The following is a 17136-nucleotide window of genomic DNA, read 5'->3' as shown; positions in this document are numbered from 1 at the left end:
ACGCAGTTGGGACCTACGTGTGGGTGCCAGGCTTGGAGTACAGGTGTTTTGTGGGTTGAAGTACGTTGGTATACAGGGAAGGCACTTGGGCTGCATCTGGAGCCTACACCCTTGGAGAAAAAATGTTCCTCTCCGGCAGCTCTGGAGTCTGAAGGTTAACTAGGGATGTTCCTTGTTTAATGCATATCTGGTAAAACTTCAGTGTTGGGGATATTCAACATTTCATACCTCTGTTAAACAGCCTCATAAGGCCTGAAACAAGGCCTGATTTCCTTTATGCCACCCTTAAAGTACAGTAGGAAAGAAGCTGTTAATGTAGGTGGCTTGGCAAAATATTCTAGTCAAGTTATTTGGCCTGCTACTCAGCCTTCGATATGTAATCTTTCGGTACTGCCAAAATACCATTCTAATTAAGCTGACATAGTCTATGAAGCCTGGGTGGCATTACTTTAGTTTTCTTCCCTCTGCTTTCCAACGCTGCATTTTGAAAGGGTTGGTGGAAGCTGTGACACTTGCAACCTCACCACAGTCTTCATTAAGCTGGGATTTTGGTCACCTTATGACCTTCAGAATCAAAGGAAGAATATCTTCTTTCTTCCTCTCTGCAGGTACAAGTTAATAGCAGTAAATAAGTCTCACTAATGCACATGAAACATGTGATCAGCTGGCCAGATTTCAGCTTTTTGTTGAACATTAGCTCTTGTACAAAATATTAACCTATTCTGTAAGTTTATTTTCTGTTTTGTTTACACTTACTTGAAAAAGCTATGCCCTGTTTGTCCCAGGGTGGTATTATAATTGCAAGTAGGTCAGCATACTTGCTTTTGAGATGTCAGCTTGAAATTGTTTTTCAAGGGCTAAAAAACGTAAGAGGGTAAGAAAGACTTTTGCATTGCTGATATCCTTTATTTATTTATTTATTTATTTATAGAAATTCTTAGCCTGTATTCAAGAATAGAGCACCAGGAACATTTTAGATGTGTTCTGAAAGTCGTCACTGATTGCCTTGCTGCTAACCATAAGCTACCCGTGGATTTGAAGCTTGTGTGTTGCATAACACCAGCAAATGCATTTGAGATTACAAAATGGTCTCTTTGCTCTAAGAAGAGATTGCTGTGATTTGTTAGTGAGGCAGTGTTAAAGTACACATGGGGTATCTGTGACATCAGTATCTTAAAACTACAAGCAGTTTTTTTGCAGTTGAGCGATCTCTGGCACTGCTGGTGCTTCATTGCAAAGGAGTGAATGGGTGCAGTCTCCAAATTGGGTAGTTTTTTTTTATGTTCCAGTCAATCAAGGGTGTACATATTACTTTAATTTCTGTGTGTGGTCCCTTGCACTTCTTGCACTTCTTTATTATAGCCCTCTTGAACGGACAGGATTTTCTGTTCATCTCAAGAGCAGCACAGTATTTGTTGGAGTTGCTTGCACACTTTACAACTAGAAGCAGAGTTGGTTGTTGCTTGGGGGTTGATGCAGTCCAGAGCTCTCCTGGCTCTGTTGCATTATCACTTAGAAGCCCTTCTGTGGTAACTCTTACCCTCCTGTACGTGAGAGGTAAAAGGGTTTGCTTGTTTATTTTTGCTACTTGCTGCTGTTACTTGCTATGGTGTCCTCATCAGAATTGTTTCAAGAGCTGAATTCTTTGGAATAAGTAATGTTTGGGAGTAGTTGCCATAAAACTGCTTGGAGGTACAATTGATGCTGGGGAATGCATCTCTGCTCACAGAATGTGATTTTTTTTTTTTTTTTCAGAGGGTAAGCAGAAAGTCTTTTGAGCGCTCTAACCATATAAATGAGGTATACTGAGAGTAACCTTCTCACTTAAGTGTACCTTTTATGGTATCTCAAAGAGATACCATCTTAGTGAGTAGCTTTCAGTTTGAATTGAAATGTCTAAACTTGCCTTCTAGCCTCAACCATTTGTATGGCATGGGACTATGTAAATAAACCAGTGCTTGTTCATGAGCATAAATCACAGATAACTGTAAAAGCCTCTTCAATTGATTTTCTTCAAAAACACAAAGCTTGATGTCTATATAAGAGCTTCTGATAATCCTAGTTAATAACTCTTCCCAGAAAAACTTGTACCAAGAGAACAGCGAGTGATACACGTACAATTACTGTGTTAACTATCAGCATTAAAACCTATACATTGTCAAAGTAAAACCCCTAATGTCTGATGTCATTGGTCCACAATAATGAAGCTTTAAATCCAGGAAAAGTATTTTAACCCACATGACAACGCTGGGGAGCAGGAGAGACCCTAAGGAGGGATGTGAATGGTATTGATAGGTACCTGCCTGTCGCTTTCTGTGCGCAAGCGTGAGTGTTGGTTTTGAAGTCAGCCTATTGTCAGCCCTCAGCTAGCACGGTGTAACAAAAACCTGGCAAGTTCTTTGGGAAGCTTTGGTGCCCCCTGCATAAAGATCCAAGGAAAGAAAAATAGGCTGTGAATAATTATGGTGATTGATGAATGCATCATTTGGATGAAACAGGCTTAAAATGCTTGGAAAACTGATCAGTATGTCATGTGACAGGAGATTGCCTTTTGTTGTTTCTCTTTTTGTTTTTTTTTAATCTTTGTCTTTGGCATCAGCCAGGAGGGGAAAAAAGATTTCTGCATGCTTTGGAAGATTCTCCTCCAAAATGAAGGAGTGTTGTAGAGAAATATGAGAGGAGAAGTTGGGAGCAGGGCATCCTTGCTGTAGATTGCTACTCTAGGAGTTGAAAAGTCTCTCTATCAAACATTTGTATATATATTTCAACTATTATTATGCACTCCTCAGCTGTTACTTTTACAGCCTGCTAACTTCTGTCTGGAGGCTGTAAAAGTAACAGCTGAGGAGTGCATGCTACCATCTTGTCACCTTAGTAAAGGCAAGTTGAGTCTGGTCAGACTGTCCAATGGATGTTTATGGATAGGCATGTAGATTAAGATATGGTTTCAAACAGAATCTGTAATGATCTGACTTTCTTAAAAGAAAAAAAACAAACAGAAAGCAGCAGTGTGCAGAGGCTCATGAACTTAATTTGTTTATAAAAATGTCTTGTGTGTAGTTTAGTCTCTGGGCTGGGGGGGGTCTAGAGCCCTTGGCTTTCGAATCCTGCTGCAGAGCAGAAGGAAGGACCATTCACACCAGTTGCCTGTTGGAAGCATCAAGGCTCAGTAGTGTGTGAAATGCAAAAAGCAATGTTTTGGTGAGTATGCAACAAAAGCAGACTTTAGTTGAGTGGGTACCAGAAGGTGAAAGTTGAGTGCCTTTGAGAAAAACTTCGTATTTTATTCGGAGATCTGTCCGAATGTTTGACTTCTGTGAGTTGCCTGGAAAGCATTAATTCTCACGGATGTGCAGTAGGAAAGGGTTGCCAGCTCCTAATAGCAGTAAACAAAGAAAATGAAAGTTCACAGGTTGCCTCGGCCAATGTAATAGTTAGCTGCCACTGGAGAGGGGGTGATGCTGTTCCCTTCCCCTCTTGCTCATGGTCTCCTGCCGTTGACATTGTGCCAGCTGAACTGCCTGTCAGATCTAAGTTTATTGCGTTTGCTTCCTTAGCAGAACACTAACCCAGCAAAACAAATGCGTTAATTAACACAAGCTGAACTCATTAAGGACCATACATGACACAAAAGAGAGAGAAGGAGGGAGTGCTGTGAAGCTGCTGGGAGGAAGTGGAGGAAGAAAGCAGAGCAAGGGCTGATGAAGAGAGTGGGATGTCTGTCCTGTTTTTGGCAGTAACAAGCTATTAAATCATGTTGACTGTTGTATAACTTCACTCTAAGTCTTCAGGTTGGATAATAGAAGCTTAAAATAACACAAGGAAATAATTATTTAGACTGCTTCCCAAAATTATAAAATTTTGGATTCTGTTTTACGAGAATTGTGACTAGATTGGGGTGGGCAAGGAAGGCAAGACAATGACAACACAGAGAGAATGGAGACAGCATTTTTTTGGTTCTCTGGAGGCAGAGGACATTGTGAGAAACCCTATATGCAAAATTGGAGACTGCTAGTCATGGCATTGTCAGATGAAGTTCACCTTGGGCTGCCTCACTTGTGTACCTCTCATGTCCCAGTCATGCATACTTGCACCTTCACTACCTCTGCATATGGCTTGCTGGTGGGGTTGTCTGCTGAATACTGCATGGGTTTTTATTTCAGTTTCTGTCTAATTAACATTTCATTTAGACTTTGGGACAAGTCTCTGTTTAGTTGCCAAAGTTCCTGCTTCAAAGCTATGGATTTGAAGCTATTAGGAGACAGAAGAGGATTTTCAGTGATCAAGGAAAACAGTGAAACTGCAGAGTTTTGTCAATATTTCCGAAGTTCATTATAGGTTTGGGATTTGTTTTGTTTTTTGGTTTTGTTTGTTCTGTTGTTTTTTTTTATTTTTTTGTTATTTTTCATGATTTTTTTTTCCCTTGGTTGGTTTTTTTGGTGGTATTGTCCAATGTTGTTGGGTTAAATACTGTTTTTTTCCTCAGGACCTTATCTTTGCTGTTAGTGAAGATGTTCTATCCAGGAGGTGAACATGAATTCATGGGCTATGAGTCTTGAGCCCTTTCAAAATTTTAGGCAGATTCAGAAAACCAAAAAATGCTGAACTGCATGTATGTTACTTAATTTTATTTGGCAAGGCTCAAAGTGGGATGGCATCAGCTCTTCTGTGCTTCTTCTGAAGTATGTATCTGTTTTGGCTTTCAAAAGCCTGAATTGCCGTTGCCAAGATTCTTCACTTTCTGGCAAAAGTACAATGGCAAATGGCTTCCTTTACAAGGTGTAATATTTAGACTAACAGCTTTGCAATTAAGAATGGCAAAAGAGAATTATATTCCCTTTTTTTATAAGACCAGATTTTTTAGTATGGTTTCGTGGGAGTGTTTGGACGTAACTGAAGTGCTTTTGATTGATGATTTATATTTTGAACAGTGCTTTTCATTTTAGTGCGCAACACTCGCCTGAAATTTTAGCTAGAACAATGCTTTGTTTTTAAAGATGTTCAAAGTATTCCTCTAGTTAGGCAGTTGCTCCATATCATAGACTTTCAAATGCCTTTTGGGTACATATATGTAACAAAATGGGTGTGAAGATACCAGTTCCTGCAAGGAAAATGGGGAGAAACTGGGAAATCTGCAGGTGTTCTTAAATATTACCTGCTGCTAATCTCAGTAGGCCATCAGGGTGTTGACGATCATGTCATTATGTCTTTTTCGGCTGGAGAGTGATTCCATTCTGGAGTGTTTGGGGATGTGTTTTGGAGGAAAAAAAAAAACTTTTTTGAAGGGAAACTAGCCAGGTATTATTTTTCAGCATGGGCAGACTGGAGACTTTGGGTGTGAGGAGGAACATTCAGAGCTGGGGAGGGAAGGAAGTGTGTGTTTGAACTGAGTGAGTGAGAAACTTGACCACTTGAGAAAGTGGTCAGTAAAATGTTTGAGGGGATGAATTCAGTCCTGGTGACCAAGTGATCCCTTAGGGAGAGTGAGGAATATTCTCAGTGATGTAAACTGACACAGTCTCCACCTGAAGCTATCACTAAAAGAGGGGAAGATGCTTTAGAAATCATTATGTGTACTGATTGCTTGAAGCTGTGATGAAATCTGGTGGCAAACTTGTGTGCTGCCCAGGGTGTTTTAGTCTCCTTGGTCCAGCCAGCTCAGGAATCTGATGGCACTTTCTTTTCAGCCCACATAGTTATTCAGGCTTCATTTTTGTGAGAAATTGTCTGGATCTTGCATGCAAAAGCACATCTGGGTCTTGGAGTATCAGTGCAGCTGGGGACATTGCTAGCTGTCAGGTCTTTCCACAAGGGAAAATTCACTGGCATGCCTCATGCTGCTTGTATCCAACTTTATTTCCATTGTAACTATGGCAATAGGAGTAGACTGGTAAGAAAGTGTCAGAGTCTGGGTACTCATGCCTGTGTTGCAGAGTGTTGCTTGGTGTTTCTATAGAACTGCCTCACTTCATCTTGTAAACCTGTTTAGGTGATGCAGATAAACACCTGTGCATGTGAGGGTATGCGTATGTGTGTATATATATATATATATATATATTTATAGTTATATTTATATGTACACACATGTCTGCAATAAAAACCAGAAGACTTTCCTAGATGGTATGAAGTAGTGGAGAGCCTACAGCCAGGAGAACAGCCAGATGAAGTCTTGGAGATTGCTCCCTGTGTAGACTGAGAAGAGAGGATCTTTTTCTCCCTGGGTCTTCAAGATATTAAATCTAGTCCAGTAGACTCAACTCAGACAGTTCTGAAGGTAAGTTAGGGAGAATATTTCTAAGACCTTGTTCTAGTTTCTTAGGAAAATCCTGGTCTTCAAAACTTAATTCGGTATTGTGGGGAGAAATGAATAGTGATACTTAGTGTCTGAGAGAATAAAAGATACACATTAAACAGAGGGAAAGGTTTTAAACTTGTATGTAAAACCTGAGATCTTAGATAAAGGACTTCAAGTCAAAATTAAGGCTGTGCTGAAGTTTTTCCCCTTCCCTCTTTCACGACAGTTCAGCTACAGAAAGCAGAACATTATAGAAGAAAAATGATGAAATACCTAAAAGGGTATAACATTCAACAAATTTGTTAAGTTACCTTTTATAAAAGAGCATAAATCCAGTTTTCAATAGCTCTGGAGCTTGTCTTGCAACTCTGCCAGGTTAAAATCCTTTTCTTTTTTTTCCCTCCTCCTCCTGTTCCGAACTAATCTGCAAGCAATTGCATTTTAAAAATTATTTTTCTCTTGATTTTAAAGACTTTGACAGATGGCACATGTAGAACCTGGAAAACTTCCTGAATTGGCAGAGTGACCATACCCCTGCCATTTTCCTACCACAGTATCCGTAGGTGCGTAGGCTGTGTCTGCTTCCAGAGTGCTGGGCGAGATACCGTTTCCTCTGCTGGGAATGTGCAGATAACAAGTGATAAATCAGAAAAACATACCTGGTGATGGGCTTAATTTGCAGTTAATAGACAACTTAATCTGCTGGGTAGCTGAGTAATTTGATTGTGACTTAAACAACCCATTTAGAGCAGTGACAATCTCCAGGGTGCATACCTGCAGTGTTTTCCATGCAGGATTAATATCAATCTTTTAGATCGTGTGAGTTTGTTTAACACTTTTGGGAGGCTGAGACATCAAAGCTGTGCCTCACAACGGTCTGTTCTTTATTCTGGAAAATGTGATACCAAAAATTAGTCTCATGACCTTTTAAACGTGGTTTGTCATGACTGTCCTCCTTTCAGGTCCTCTGTCCAAGGCAGAGCTCTGAAGCCAATAAAAGTGCATGAAATCTCCTGGTTCTGAGTGTGCACAGGCTGTCTCGCTCAATCCTGCATGGCAGTTGTTCTCACCACTGAATGTCCTGAGTTTTGTAACAGTGATTGACTACATTTCTTGTTTCCTATTTAGAATCCTTTGAAATTTCCCTTCTTCATCTAAGGCATTTTAGGAAAAGGGCAGTAACTTGGCACTTGAATACCTCTTTGTGATTTGTGCTGTGTAAATTGTGTGGAAAGAACACGTATGTCTGTGTGCAGCTACAGTCTCTGATGAGAACTGACATGCTAAATACCATATTTAAAGACAACAGCATAGGAAAAATTGATCTGTTTCTCTTTTTACGGTCATGAACAGATGAATTGGTGCAGAGTTCTGTCCCTATGAAATTTATTACTTGTTGATGTGGTATAAAGGACCTTAAAGGTGAGCAAAGGCTTTTTATATTCCTGGGATAGGACTAGGTTGATAAACTGTTTCTAGACAGAGATCTCATCTCTTTTTAGATCAAAAGAGATGAGATCTTAAATCAGTGTTAATGTGTGACTGACCAGGAATGATACCATCTAGAGATTATTGCTTTCCTCTCTTTCTGCCTGTTAACAAATGAATACTCAAGAATGTATCAGCGAAGCAAATGGTTCTTGATAAATTATGCGGTCTTGACTCCAGCTATTGTTTGAGGTAATTTATGATCTTCCACTGGTGTAATGGAGCTGTGGCATAAACTGCAGCACACCCTGGAGTAGACAAATTGGTCTGGTATTGTTTCGGAACATATTTAATCTATCTTGCTGTAAGTGAATTGGAGCCTTTTGCTGAAATGTCAAAGGACCAGTATTTTGATATTTAGTCCCTAATAACCTACCATTAAATTTGCAGAAGTTGTGCCTTTTCCTGATGTCTAAATACTGAAGTGATAATAAACATAGAACTGTTGCTGTGTAGAGAGCTCAATTATTTTCCCTTGCCCCTTTATGTTACCTTTTTTTTTAGTCTTGGTGGGTTTAGAGGCTAATAATACAGATCTCTTTATTGATGCATTTTACCAACTTCGTAACAGCTATTTCAGTGGCTTGTTTAATTTCTCTGTAGATGTACTTATGAGAAAGAAAAAAAAAAAAATGGTACTCCCCTAAGTGAAAAGACTTTTAAGAGCTTTTGTTAAATCCGTGCATAATTCTCCCTGAACAGACTGGGTGATTAAAGTGAAATCTTCAGATCAATCTGTAAAACTGACTGCAAACTTCTAGGTGTGGAGAAGTAGTTAGAAGGCTATAGACCACTCTTTATATGTTTAAAGACTAGCAGTGTATTTACAGAGTTAGATGCTTGATGTGACCTCCCCCCCCCCCCCACCCCCCACTTTGAATCCTGTAAGATTTTGGGTTAAATTTTTTTTTTCCATAGTATTTGCTTACCTAGAATAAATAACTGGATTTGTGCATATTTGGTTAAATGGGTTTTCAGACTTGCTATTGCCAAAACCAGTTTCCTCCCGGGGTACTTGGCTGTATGAATTGATCACTGCAGAAACCCAGTAACTACTTCCTGGAAGGAAGTTCCCAGGAATTTGCCTGCCTTACTGATAGAGGAGAAGGCTACCATACCTCAGCCAAACTCATCCTGGACCTAGGCAAAATAAAGCTTCCTTGATGAGTGAATGGTTGGTGGACCATAGGCAGGAAGTCATCCAGGAACAGTTTGTCCAAGATGTTTTTTTACCCTTGTCCCTCACTTAACTGTCCCATAAATTTTGCAGCTTTGGTTTGGTGACAGGTCATGCTTTCCAGAGAGCAGTGGGTAGCCTGTTTAAAACTTGGGCTTTTGTTTTGAACGCATAATTGATAATTAACAGCGAACCAGACAGGAGCTTGCTTGTGGTAGAAGTGAAAGTTCTGACTGTGCTTTTCAGCCTGCTTTCCCTTCCCCAGTCATACCTTTTTCATCTGCTTGGAGGTGGCATCACTTGTCTTACACTGCAGGGGTGTGTCCACCCCTGCAGGTAGAAAGAAATGCTGGAGCAGCAAATAATGCTCTATTTATTTACTTACTTATTTAGATTTATTTTTGCGTCCTTTTTATGAGGCAGTTATAATAACTTTCTTTACATTGTCTCACCTTCTTATTTTAGTTCTTTAGCCATATGTACCTCTAAATGTTTGCAGATTTCTTTTCAAGCTCTATTTGATCACAAAGTGGTGCTTTAAAGGCTACACGACTCACCTTGCAAAGTTGCTGCTAATAATCACCCAGAAGAACAAGTGCAAGACCTGAATGAATTTGTATGTGACAGTCTGTTTGATATATTGTGTGAGAATAAAACCACGGGGGGGAAAAAAGCAGGCAGGAACGGGTAAAGGTTAGAAGCTGTGTAGCCAGGCTTTGAAGGCTGATGCTGCATAATGATGTAGGTGATCTTCTGGGTTTTTTTCAACTTAAATGATTCTGTGATAAGTGACTGTCATCTTAATTAACTCAGAGATTTCAGTTTTCTTTCCACAATTGAAAACATAGCCTCAGGTGGTGAGAGCCAGTTTTCAAATGGCGTTTTAAAGGGTTTTGCTGTGAAGGGAGGCCTTCATTTTTGTCTAAACAGTGGAAATAAAGCAGGAGCCACACAGCCTGAGAAGTTATGTTGTGTTTTTAAATGAAATATCAAATTGAATGTGTTTGCTAGGCTACAGGCAGCAAATGTGCACGTTTTCTTCTTCAAGTTGATGCAAATCCTCATCACCTCATCTTGATCTTCTCGGTCTCTCTCCTCCAACTGTTTTCAATAATAAGTTGATGAAATGTCTTCAGTATGGTTTCTGACAGTTTGTTTGTACTCTGCAGGTCCTGGGAAGCAGTAGATGTAATTTGAAGAAAATTTGAAGGAACAAATGGCTTTAGCTGGCTGCCCAGACTCCTTTTTACATCTTCCTTATCGGATAGTAAGTTGTGAAATTGCATGTTCGTGTCAGCTTGTAGCATCATATTGCTGTGTGCCGGTGACTGATTGTGCATTCAAACTTTTCATCAAACTGCTAATAGCTGTCTGGCAATTCTCTGGGTTTTGCTAACATTTTGGAAACAGAGCCTCTCTTAACCATCCTGTATTCAAGTTCTGCTGCTGAAAAGACTGGATCGTTAATATATAAGGATTTGATATTTGTCTTTAAAATAGCCATTTCCTAATTGGGAGAAGGCACTTGTTTCCAAAGAAAAGGTGGCAAGCTACAATCCCAGTGAAATGCCTTGCATCAAAGTGTATCAGTTTGCAGAATGCTATATTTGTAGGAACAAAGGCAGAGATTTTTACACTTGGTTAGATCCTATGTTTTTGAGTCATTGTGCTGTATCTAAGCAGCCAATATGGCATATTACAAAGAGTATATTTAAAAAACCCTCAGCTAAATTGAAAGGTACTTGACAAAATGCATGTAAAAGTTCTGTTTTTTCCCCTGGGCAGTTTTAGTTGGCATAATGCTTGCTTTGTGTTTTTTATGAAACTGTAAATTGCTAGTTTGGATGTGATCTTTTCTTTGCACTTTTTATCTTCTGTTTTCATAATATGATTACCGCCCTGAGGATTCAGTTATGATTTTGGACCCTGCAGATACACAAATAATTAAACAGTGTCATGTGACATTAAAACCTTTTCCTTTTGTCCCAAGAGAAACATTGCTAGTAGTGATTACTACAGTCATGCTACTCATTTGGAAGAAAAGCAAAAAATGAGATAAAAACAACAACATTTCCAAAAAATCTCTTTAAGATTAGGATTCATACATGTTGTGTAATATGTCAACTTAGAATTTTTTTCCCCAACAGGAAACCTCTAATTAGTTAAAAGTCTAATCTTAGTATATGCTGAGTTGTCAGCTGAATGTACCTGAATGCTTTTCCCAAGAGCAGGAAAAACATAACAGTTCTTTTATAGCTTCTTTTGCAGCTATAAAAATAGACTGGACTTTGAGAAATTGGATGTCCTGAAAATCTGTTACTCTACTTGGAGTTTAAAAGAATATGTGAATAGATGTGCCTGGACTTCATAATTTTGATGCACTGTGAAATTATGCTTCCAATTCATTTAAAGCATCATCTGAGTCATGATGTGAAGCTGAGGGAAAGGAGAGCTATGTAAGAGAAACTTGACATTCTAGGCAGTCATTTTTGAGCTGCAAATTCTTTAACTGAGTGTCAATCTCTCCTGTGAAAACAGTGTCTTTAGTGGCTCATAGGAAGTAAAAATGTGAATTTTTGTTTGTGCTCCCCTTTCTCTGACAAGCCCTGTAGATAATCTGCTTTAGTCTGGGTCAGTCAGCAGACTGAAAGTGTCAGAGCAAGGTGGGGTGACTTAAGATAGTGGGAAAGTGACTCAGTTATTTTTGGTCAAAGCTTACTGTGCATTAACTACCTTAAGTGCTCATAAACAGTTGGAAGACTAGCTCTGGAAGCCCATTCACAACTACTGTGCCTTCTGTCAGAACTGAAGTTTGCATTAAAAAAAATCCTGAACATCTGTTTTTCCACCCCTACTAAATCTGACTTAGGAGCTTTCATCAACTTGTCTTTCAAATTTGGCTGCAGTGAAAGCATTTTGTTGGTAAAGGGCTGAAAGAAGGTTAAATTAAATATGCTCTAGATTAGAGTGTAAAGAAGTGTTCTATTTTTTCAGCACATTTTCCAACTTAATATGAATGAGAAGCTATGAAGGACAGCTCCATAGATCCCGAGGTTGGGACCTTAATGCTGTAAATTCAGTATTAGAATTAATTGACACATTGGAGGTTGGGATTATATTTAAGGCAAGAAAAATGAGAACCTGGGTAAGTGAGTATGCCCTAGAGAATATCCTTTAGATTGTCTTGCTGCCAATCCTCCTTTTCTTATTTTTTAAAATATTTTTAGAGAGGTGGGCAAAGTATAGATCTCTGACTTTCTTACTGCGCTCTTTCTTTGCAAGGTTTGCTGGTTTCAGAACCTTTCAGGTCTTGTTTAAGAGCTTTTCTTTCTTCTTTTTCTTTTGACTTTCTCAGGAGTTAGCACATAAACCAGTCACACTGAGTCCATTCTCCTAGAATCAATCTCTAGCTCTGTGAAAAAAAAAAAAAAATCAATACTATCTTTCAGTGGCTTTCATGAGTCCTTTCCAAATTCTTGAACTCTTCAATAAAAATCCAGCAGTGAGAATTGGCAGTATTTGTCTTCTGTTCCTGGAAATTCAGAACATAGTCCCAGAATTTCTCAGAAAAAATGGGATGATTTACTGTGTTTCCGTTCTTTTGCAATCTGTAGTCACAACAGTATTTATGTGCAGTGACTTGAACTCTTGGGGAATATTTAGTTCTTTAACCCTTTGCTTTAATTGTACAAGTCTCAGTGACATAAATAACAAAAAAACCTAGGTTTTTTGTCAGTTTATGAAGATAAAATTTTGGGCATAAGGAATGTTCTGTTCGTCTTCCACCTTCTGCCTTCTGTTTGTTTCTCATGACCAAGGTGCAGGTATGACTTCAGTAATAATTAACATAGTTTGGCTTTACTGAGCTGAATTCTTATTTGAGGAAGAACTTGTAACTTGGTATGAAATGGACTACAAGCACTTGGTCACAAAATAGGGAGAAAATGGAAATTGCTTTCTCTTATGTCTACAGAGCTGTGGATTTTAGGATTGCTAATAATCCTCTTGATCAGATAAGAGTGCGAAATAGTGCACATCATACTTGAAAAGCTTTGTGCACTTCAAGAGTAGGAATTAAATACATAAGAGAATTAATCAGAGGCTAGCTACTGTAATGAAAGCCTCTTTAAGTGATGTCAGATTTGTGGATGGAGAGGTGATTTGCTGCCAATACTAGAACTACACTAGCCACATTGCTCTGCCTTTGTCTGGAGGAGCAGTTAGGCAGAGGTTCTCCATGTTTTAGTATGGCAGCTTTGATCCTTGTTTTCAATAAAACTATACAGTAAGTTAGAAGACACCTTTGGAGGTCATCTGATCAAAGTCCATGGCATATTGTTTTCCTGGAGTGCTTCATCTTAGAGAGTGTGGTTTTTTGGGAAACTTACTTTTTTTATTTTCAGGGGTGGCTTGCTTAGATTGGGCAGTTAGAGAAGAGAGGGTTTCTCTTTCAGTGAAAGGAGAGGAAGAAAATCTTTTTGATTTGAATAAATATCTAATTTAATTAGAGAATTACCTTGATGGATGCAATAATCCTCATCCTTGTGACATCCAGGTGCCTTCTAAATGACTCAATCATCTCTGCCACTTTGGTATTGAACAGTCTGTTATTTGGTGTTAGTACAGATATACATGCTGCAGTCCATGTTTGTGTGCATAAAATGTCTTTTATTGTAAAAAAAAAAACGTGCATGAAAAACATTTGTTTGCAGATTTTGTCTCCAAGTGGGCTTGGAGAGGGCTGCTGAAACCTATGTTTTAGTTTGCATTGTCTGCCTGACACTGTTTGAATATCTTCATTAGCTTGGCTGTTGACAATTGTTGATCGATTCTTTGGAGATGTCGCTTGCCAGTTGTTTTAAGAAAGGCACCAGGCCAAATGGTTCTGATCATTCCTTTCCTCAGCTGGGCAGGGGGAAGAAAACATAATAAAAGGTTTATGGGATGAGGTAAAGGCAGGGAGAAATTACTCACTGGGTACCATCACAGGCAAAATAGACTCGACTGGGGGAAATTAGTTTAATTTATTACCAATCAAATCAGAGTAATGAGAAATAAATTTTAAAAACACATTCCCCCCATCCTGTCCTTCTTCCCAGATTCTGCTTCACTCCCAATTTTCTCTCTCTTCTCCCCTCCAGTGATGCAGCAGGATGGGAAATGGAGTTTGCAGTCCTTTCATTACACGTTGTTTCTGACAATCCTTCCTTCTCAGAGGGAGGACTATTCACACTCTTCCCTTGCTCCAGTATGGGGCCCTTCCCAGGGAGACAGATCTCCATGAACTTCTCCAGTGTGGGTCCTTTCCACATAACCATAAGTCCCTTCCATGGGGTGCAATCCTTCTGGAGCAGGCTGCTGTGCCTTGGGGGGTCACAGGGCATAACCTGCTCTGGTGTGAGCTCTTCTCTCCATGGGTGCACAGGTCTTGCCAGCAGCCTGCTCCAGCATAGGCTTCCCACAGTGTCACAGCCTCAGTTGTGCATCTACATGCTCCAGCACAGAGCCCTGGATGAGCTGTGGGTGGATCTCTGGCCCCCTGTGGGACTCTGGGCTGCAGGGACACAGCTGCTTCACCATGGTCTGCACCATGGGCTGCAGGGAAATCTCAGCTCCAGTTCCTGGAGCACCTCCTCCCTCTCCTTCTTCACTGACCCGGCTTTCTGCCGGGCTGTTTCTCTCACATATTCTCACTCCTCTCTTTATCTGCAATTTGTTGTGGTTTAGGAATGGTACTCTTTGATTTAGCTTCCCCAGTGAGGCTCTCCAAATCACACTGTTCCTGGGTCATCTCCCTACTCTTACCCCTGGGGGTGGCCAGAGAGGAGAACTGGAGGCACAAAAGGCAAAGAGAACAGGTTAAGATGAGAGCAGTTTACTGGGAACAGCCTTGAGATAAGAAAAGGAACAGTAACAGCAACAGGGTAACAGTAACAGCAAACACTATTGACAACAAAAGTGTTTATTAGAGAATAAATTTCACATGCAGGATGCTCAGGGAACCTGACCAGTGCCAGGCTTGCTCATCAGGAAGGAACCCCTTCTCAGAATCCCCCTTTTCTGACCCTGGACAATGAGGTGAGGTGGTATAGAATGTCCTACCAATGCCAGAATGTCCTAGCAATGCCAGCTCCCAGCTACTGCAAACATTAACCCTGTCTTGGTCAGAACCAGGACACAATTAAGCAGATGTTTTATTTTCTTTTCTTCACAGAAGCCAACCTGGTCCCTCCCCCCACAACCAAAGGCTTCTCTTGCAAAGCCAATATATGATTTTCAAGATTCAAAACAAATGGTGGCTTAATTGACTCTTATTAGGCTTAAATGTACAAGGATTCTGCTTGCATAAAATTAATCCTGGAGTTTGGTTTTTTCACCCTAAGAGGACAATATGGAAGGACCAGAGTGCACAAGCAGGCTTTCAAAGTCCTTGGGCATAGCTGAGGGAAAAAACACCAGATGCATTATTACATTGCATCATTCCTCTACATATTGCATAAAGAAAAGCTGAAATGTTGCTACTGCCAATGCAGAAAGTCATCAGATTTGTGAAATATGGTGTCAGTCAACAGATCTTTTATTGACGATACTCTTGTTTTAACAGTTTACATGGATGTGGTGTAGAGGGTTGACGGACTGGAGCAGACAAAGTACAAAGCAGCGCGAACATTAGTGAATGTTTTTACAAGACATGTTGCCTCCAATATGAAGTTATGAAATCTGTCTCCCTGAGTGCAGACTGCAAATGTTTTTTCCAGATAGAGTTGATTCTGCTTGTTAGTTTTCATTGAAGACCAACTGAAGCTAGATTTCTAGCCTTTATTTTTCTTGGAAACAAATCTGTTTAAAAATTGTCCCAAAACCAGTTGTTTTCATTAACATTGAAATAGAAGTGTGGCGCTTACCACGCTTCACTTAAAGAGGAGTGGAAGTGTACTTGCCATCATTATGGTGTATCATCAGAATGAAACAAAATAACATCAAAGAAATGTGTATCTTGCACTAAACTTATATGCAATTGATTACGGTTTCCCTTCTGACGAGAAATAGTAATCTTTTTTTTTTTGGTTTATGATGTACCAGTTTACCTTTCTACATTTCCAGTCACTAGTATGTACCTTACTGTTTGCACTGCTGCTTTTGTATTCTAATTTACAGAATGGCAAAACATGAAGTCTTTTTTTGAAGGTGAATGCAAGCAAGAAATTTCAAGTGGCTCGGTCCACATTTTTCCAATTATATGAATTTTTTCAACCCATCGAGAAAAAAGGCTCAAAACAGTCTAGTGGTCAATCATACCATTTGCTACTTGCATTACTACTACCATTGGGCAGGAAACAACATAGATGTTGCAAATCAAGTGAGGAAATGAAGTAAAGAAGTTTAATTTTGCATCTTCCTATTAATGATTTCATGCTTAAACACTAGACTGACCCTGTCATTAAATGCAAGCAGTCTCTTGATTTAGCTCTGGTTTTCATTCATGTTTAAGCCTAGGATTTTCTACTTTTATACTTGAAAGAAAGTTGAGGGGGGATCTTAGGAATGGATACAAATACCTGAAATGTTGTAAAGAGAATGGAGCCAGGCTTCTTTCCCTGGTGACCAGAGCCAGTGGGCATGATCTGAAACACAGGAGGCTCCCCCTCGATATTGGGCAATGCTCTTTCACTGTGAGAGTGACTGAGCACTGGCAGGGGTGGTGGAATCTCTATCCTTGGAGATCATCCAAAGCCACCCAAACATGATCTCAGGCAACTGGCTGTAGGTGGCCCTGCCTGAGCAGGGGATTGGACCAGGTGACACCCAGAGGTCTCTTCCAACCCCAGTCATTCAGTGATAGCGTGAAAATCAAAAGCATTGGTTTCTCATTAGGTTCTGACTTCTATGCAACTTTCAAGAGGATACTTCAAGACTGAAAACATACCCACATTGATAAGAACAGGCTATTTTCTGCTGTTCTCTCACAAAACTTGATGAGAACATTCTGAAGCAATGGTAACAATCAGTTTAGTAGACTACAGCACCAAACAAAATCCTGCATATTTTTTCATGCATTGGGTCTTTTCCAAATAAGTAAATATTTAACACGCTGTTTACTGACTGGTTATTTTGGAGAAGTACCAGTATGAGTTTTTTCATGTGAATAACAGCTCTAATTTAACAGAAGAGACTT

The 17136-nt window shown here is 39.7% G+C and overlaps 1 protein-coding gene across 5 annotated transcripts in view; it reads left to right on the top strand.

Annotated features, from left to right (window-relative positions):
- Positions 1 to 17136, top strand: part of GRB10 (growth factor receptor bound protein 10) — a 144878-nt gene that overhangs the window by 26176 nt on the left and 101566 nt on the right. For 4 of the 5 annotated variants that reach the window (XM_050970359.1, XM_050970356.1, XM_050970357.1 and 1 more), the window contains exon 2: positions 10130 to 10227. The exons of the other annotated variant lie outside the window; for it this stretch is intronic. In XM_050970359.1, the coding sequence (XP_050826316.1) occupies positions 10177 to 10227 (51 nt within the window). In that variant the 5' untranslated portion in view covers positions 10130 to 10176. The remainder of the gene's footprint in view (positions 1 to 10129; positions 10228 to 17136) is intronic. 5 annotated transcript variants of the gene reach the window in all.

The sequence above is a fragment of the Serinus canaria genome, chromosome 2 (assembly GCF_022539315.1).
Source record: "Serinus canaria isolate serCan28SL12 chromosome 2, serCan2020, whole genome shotgun sequence".
In the NCBI taxonomy this organism is placed as follows: domain Eukaryota; kingdom Metazoa; phylum Chordata; class Aves; order Passeriformes; family Fringillidae; genus Serinus; species Serinus canaria.
This window is presented reverse-complemented; position numbering and strand designations above follow the sequence as displayed.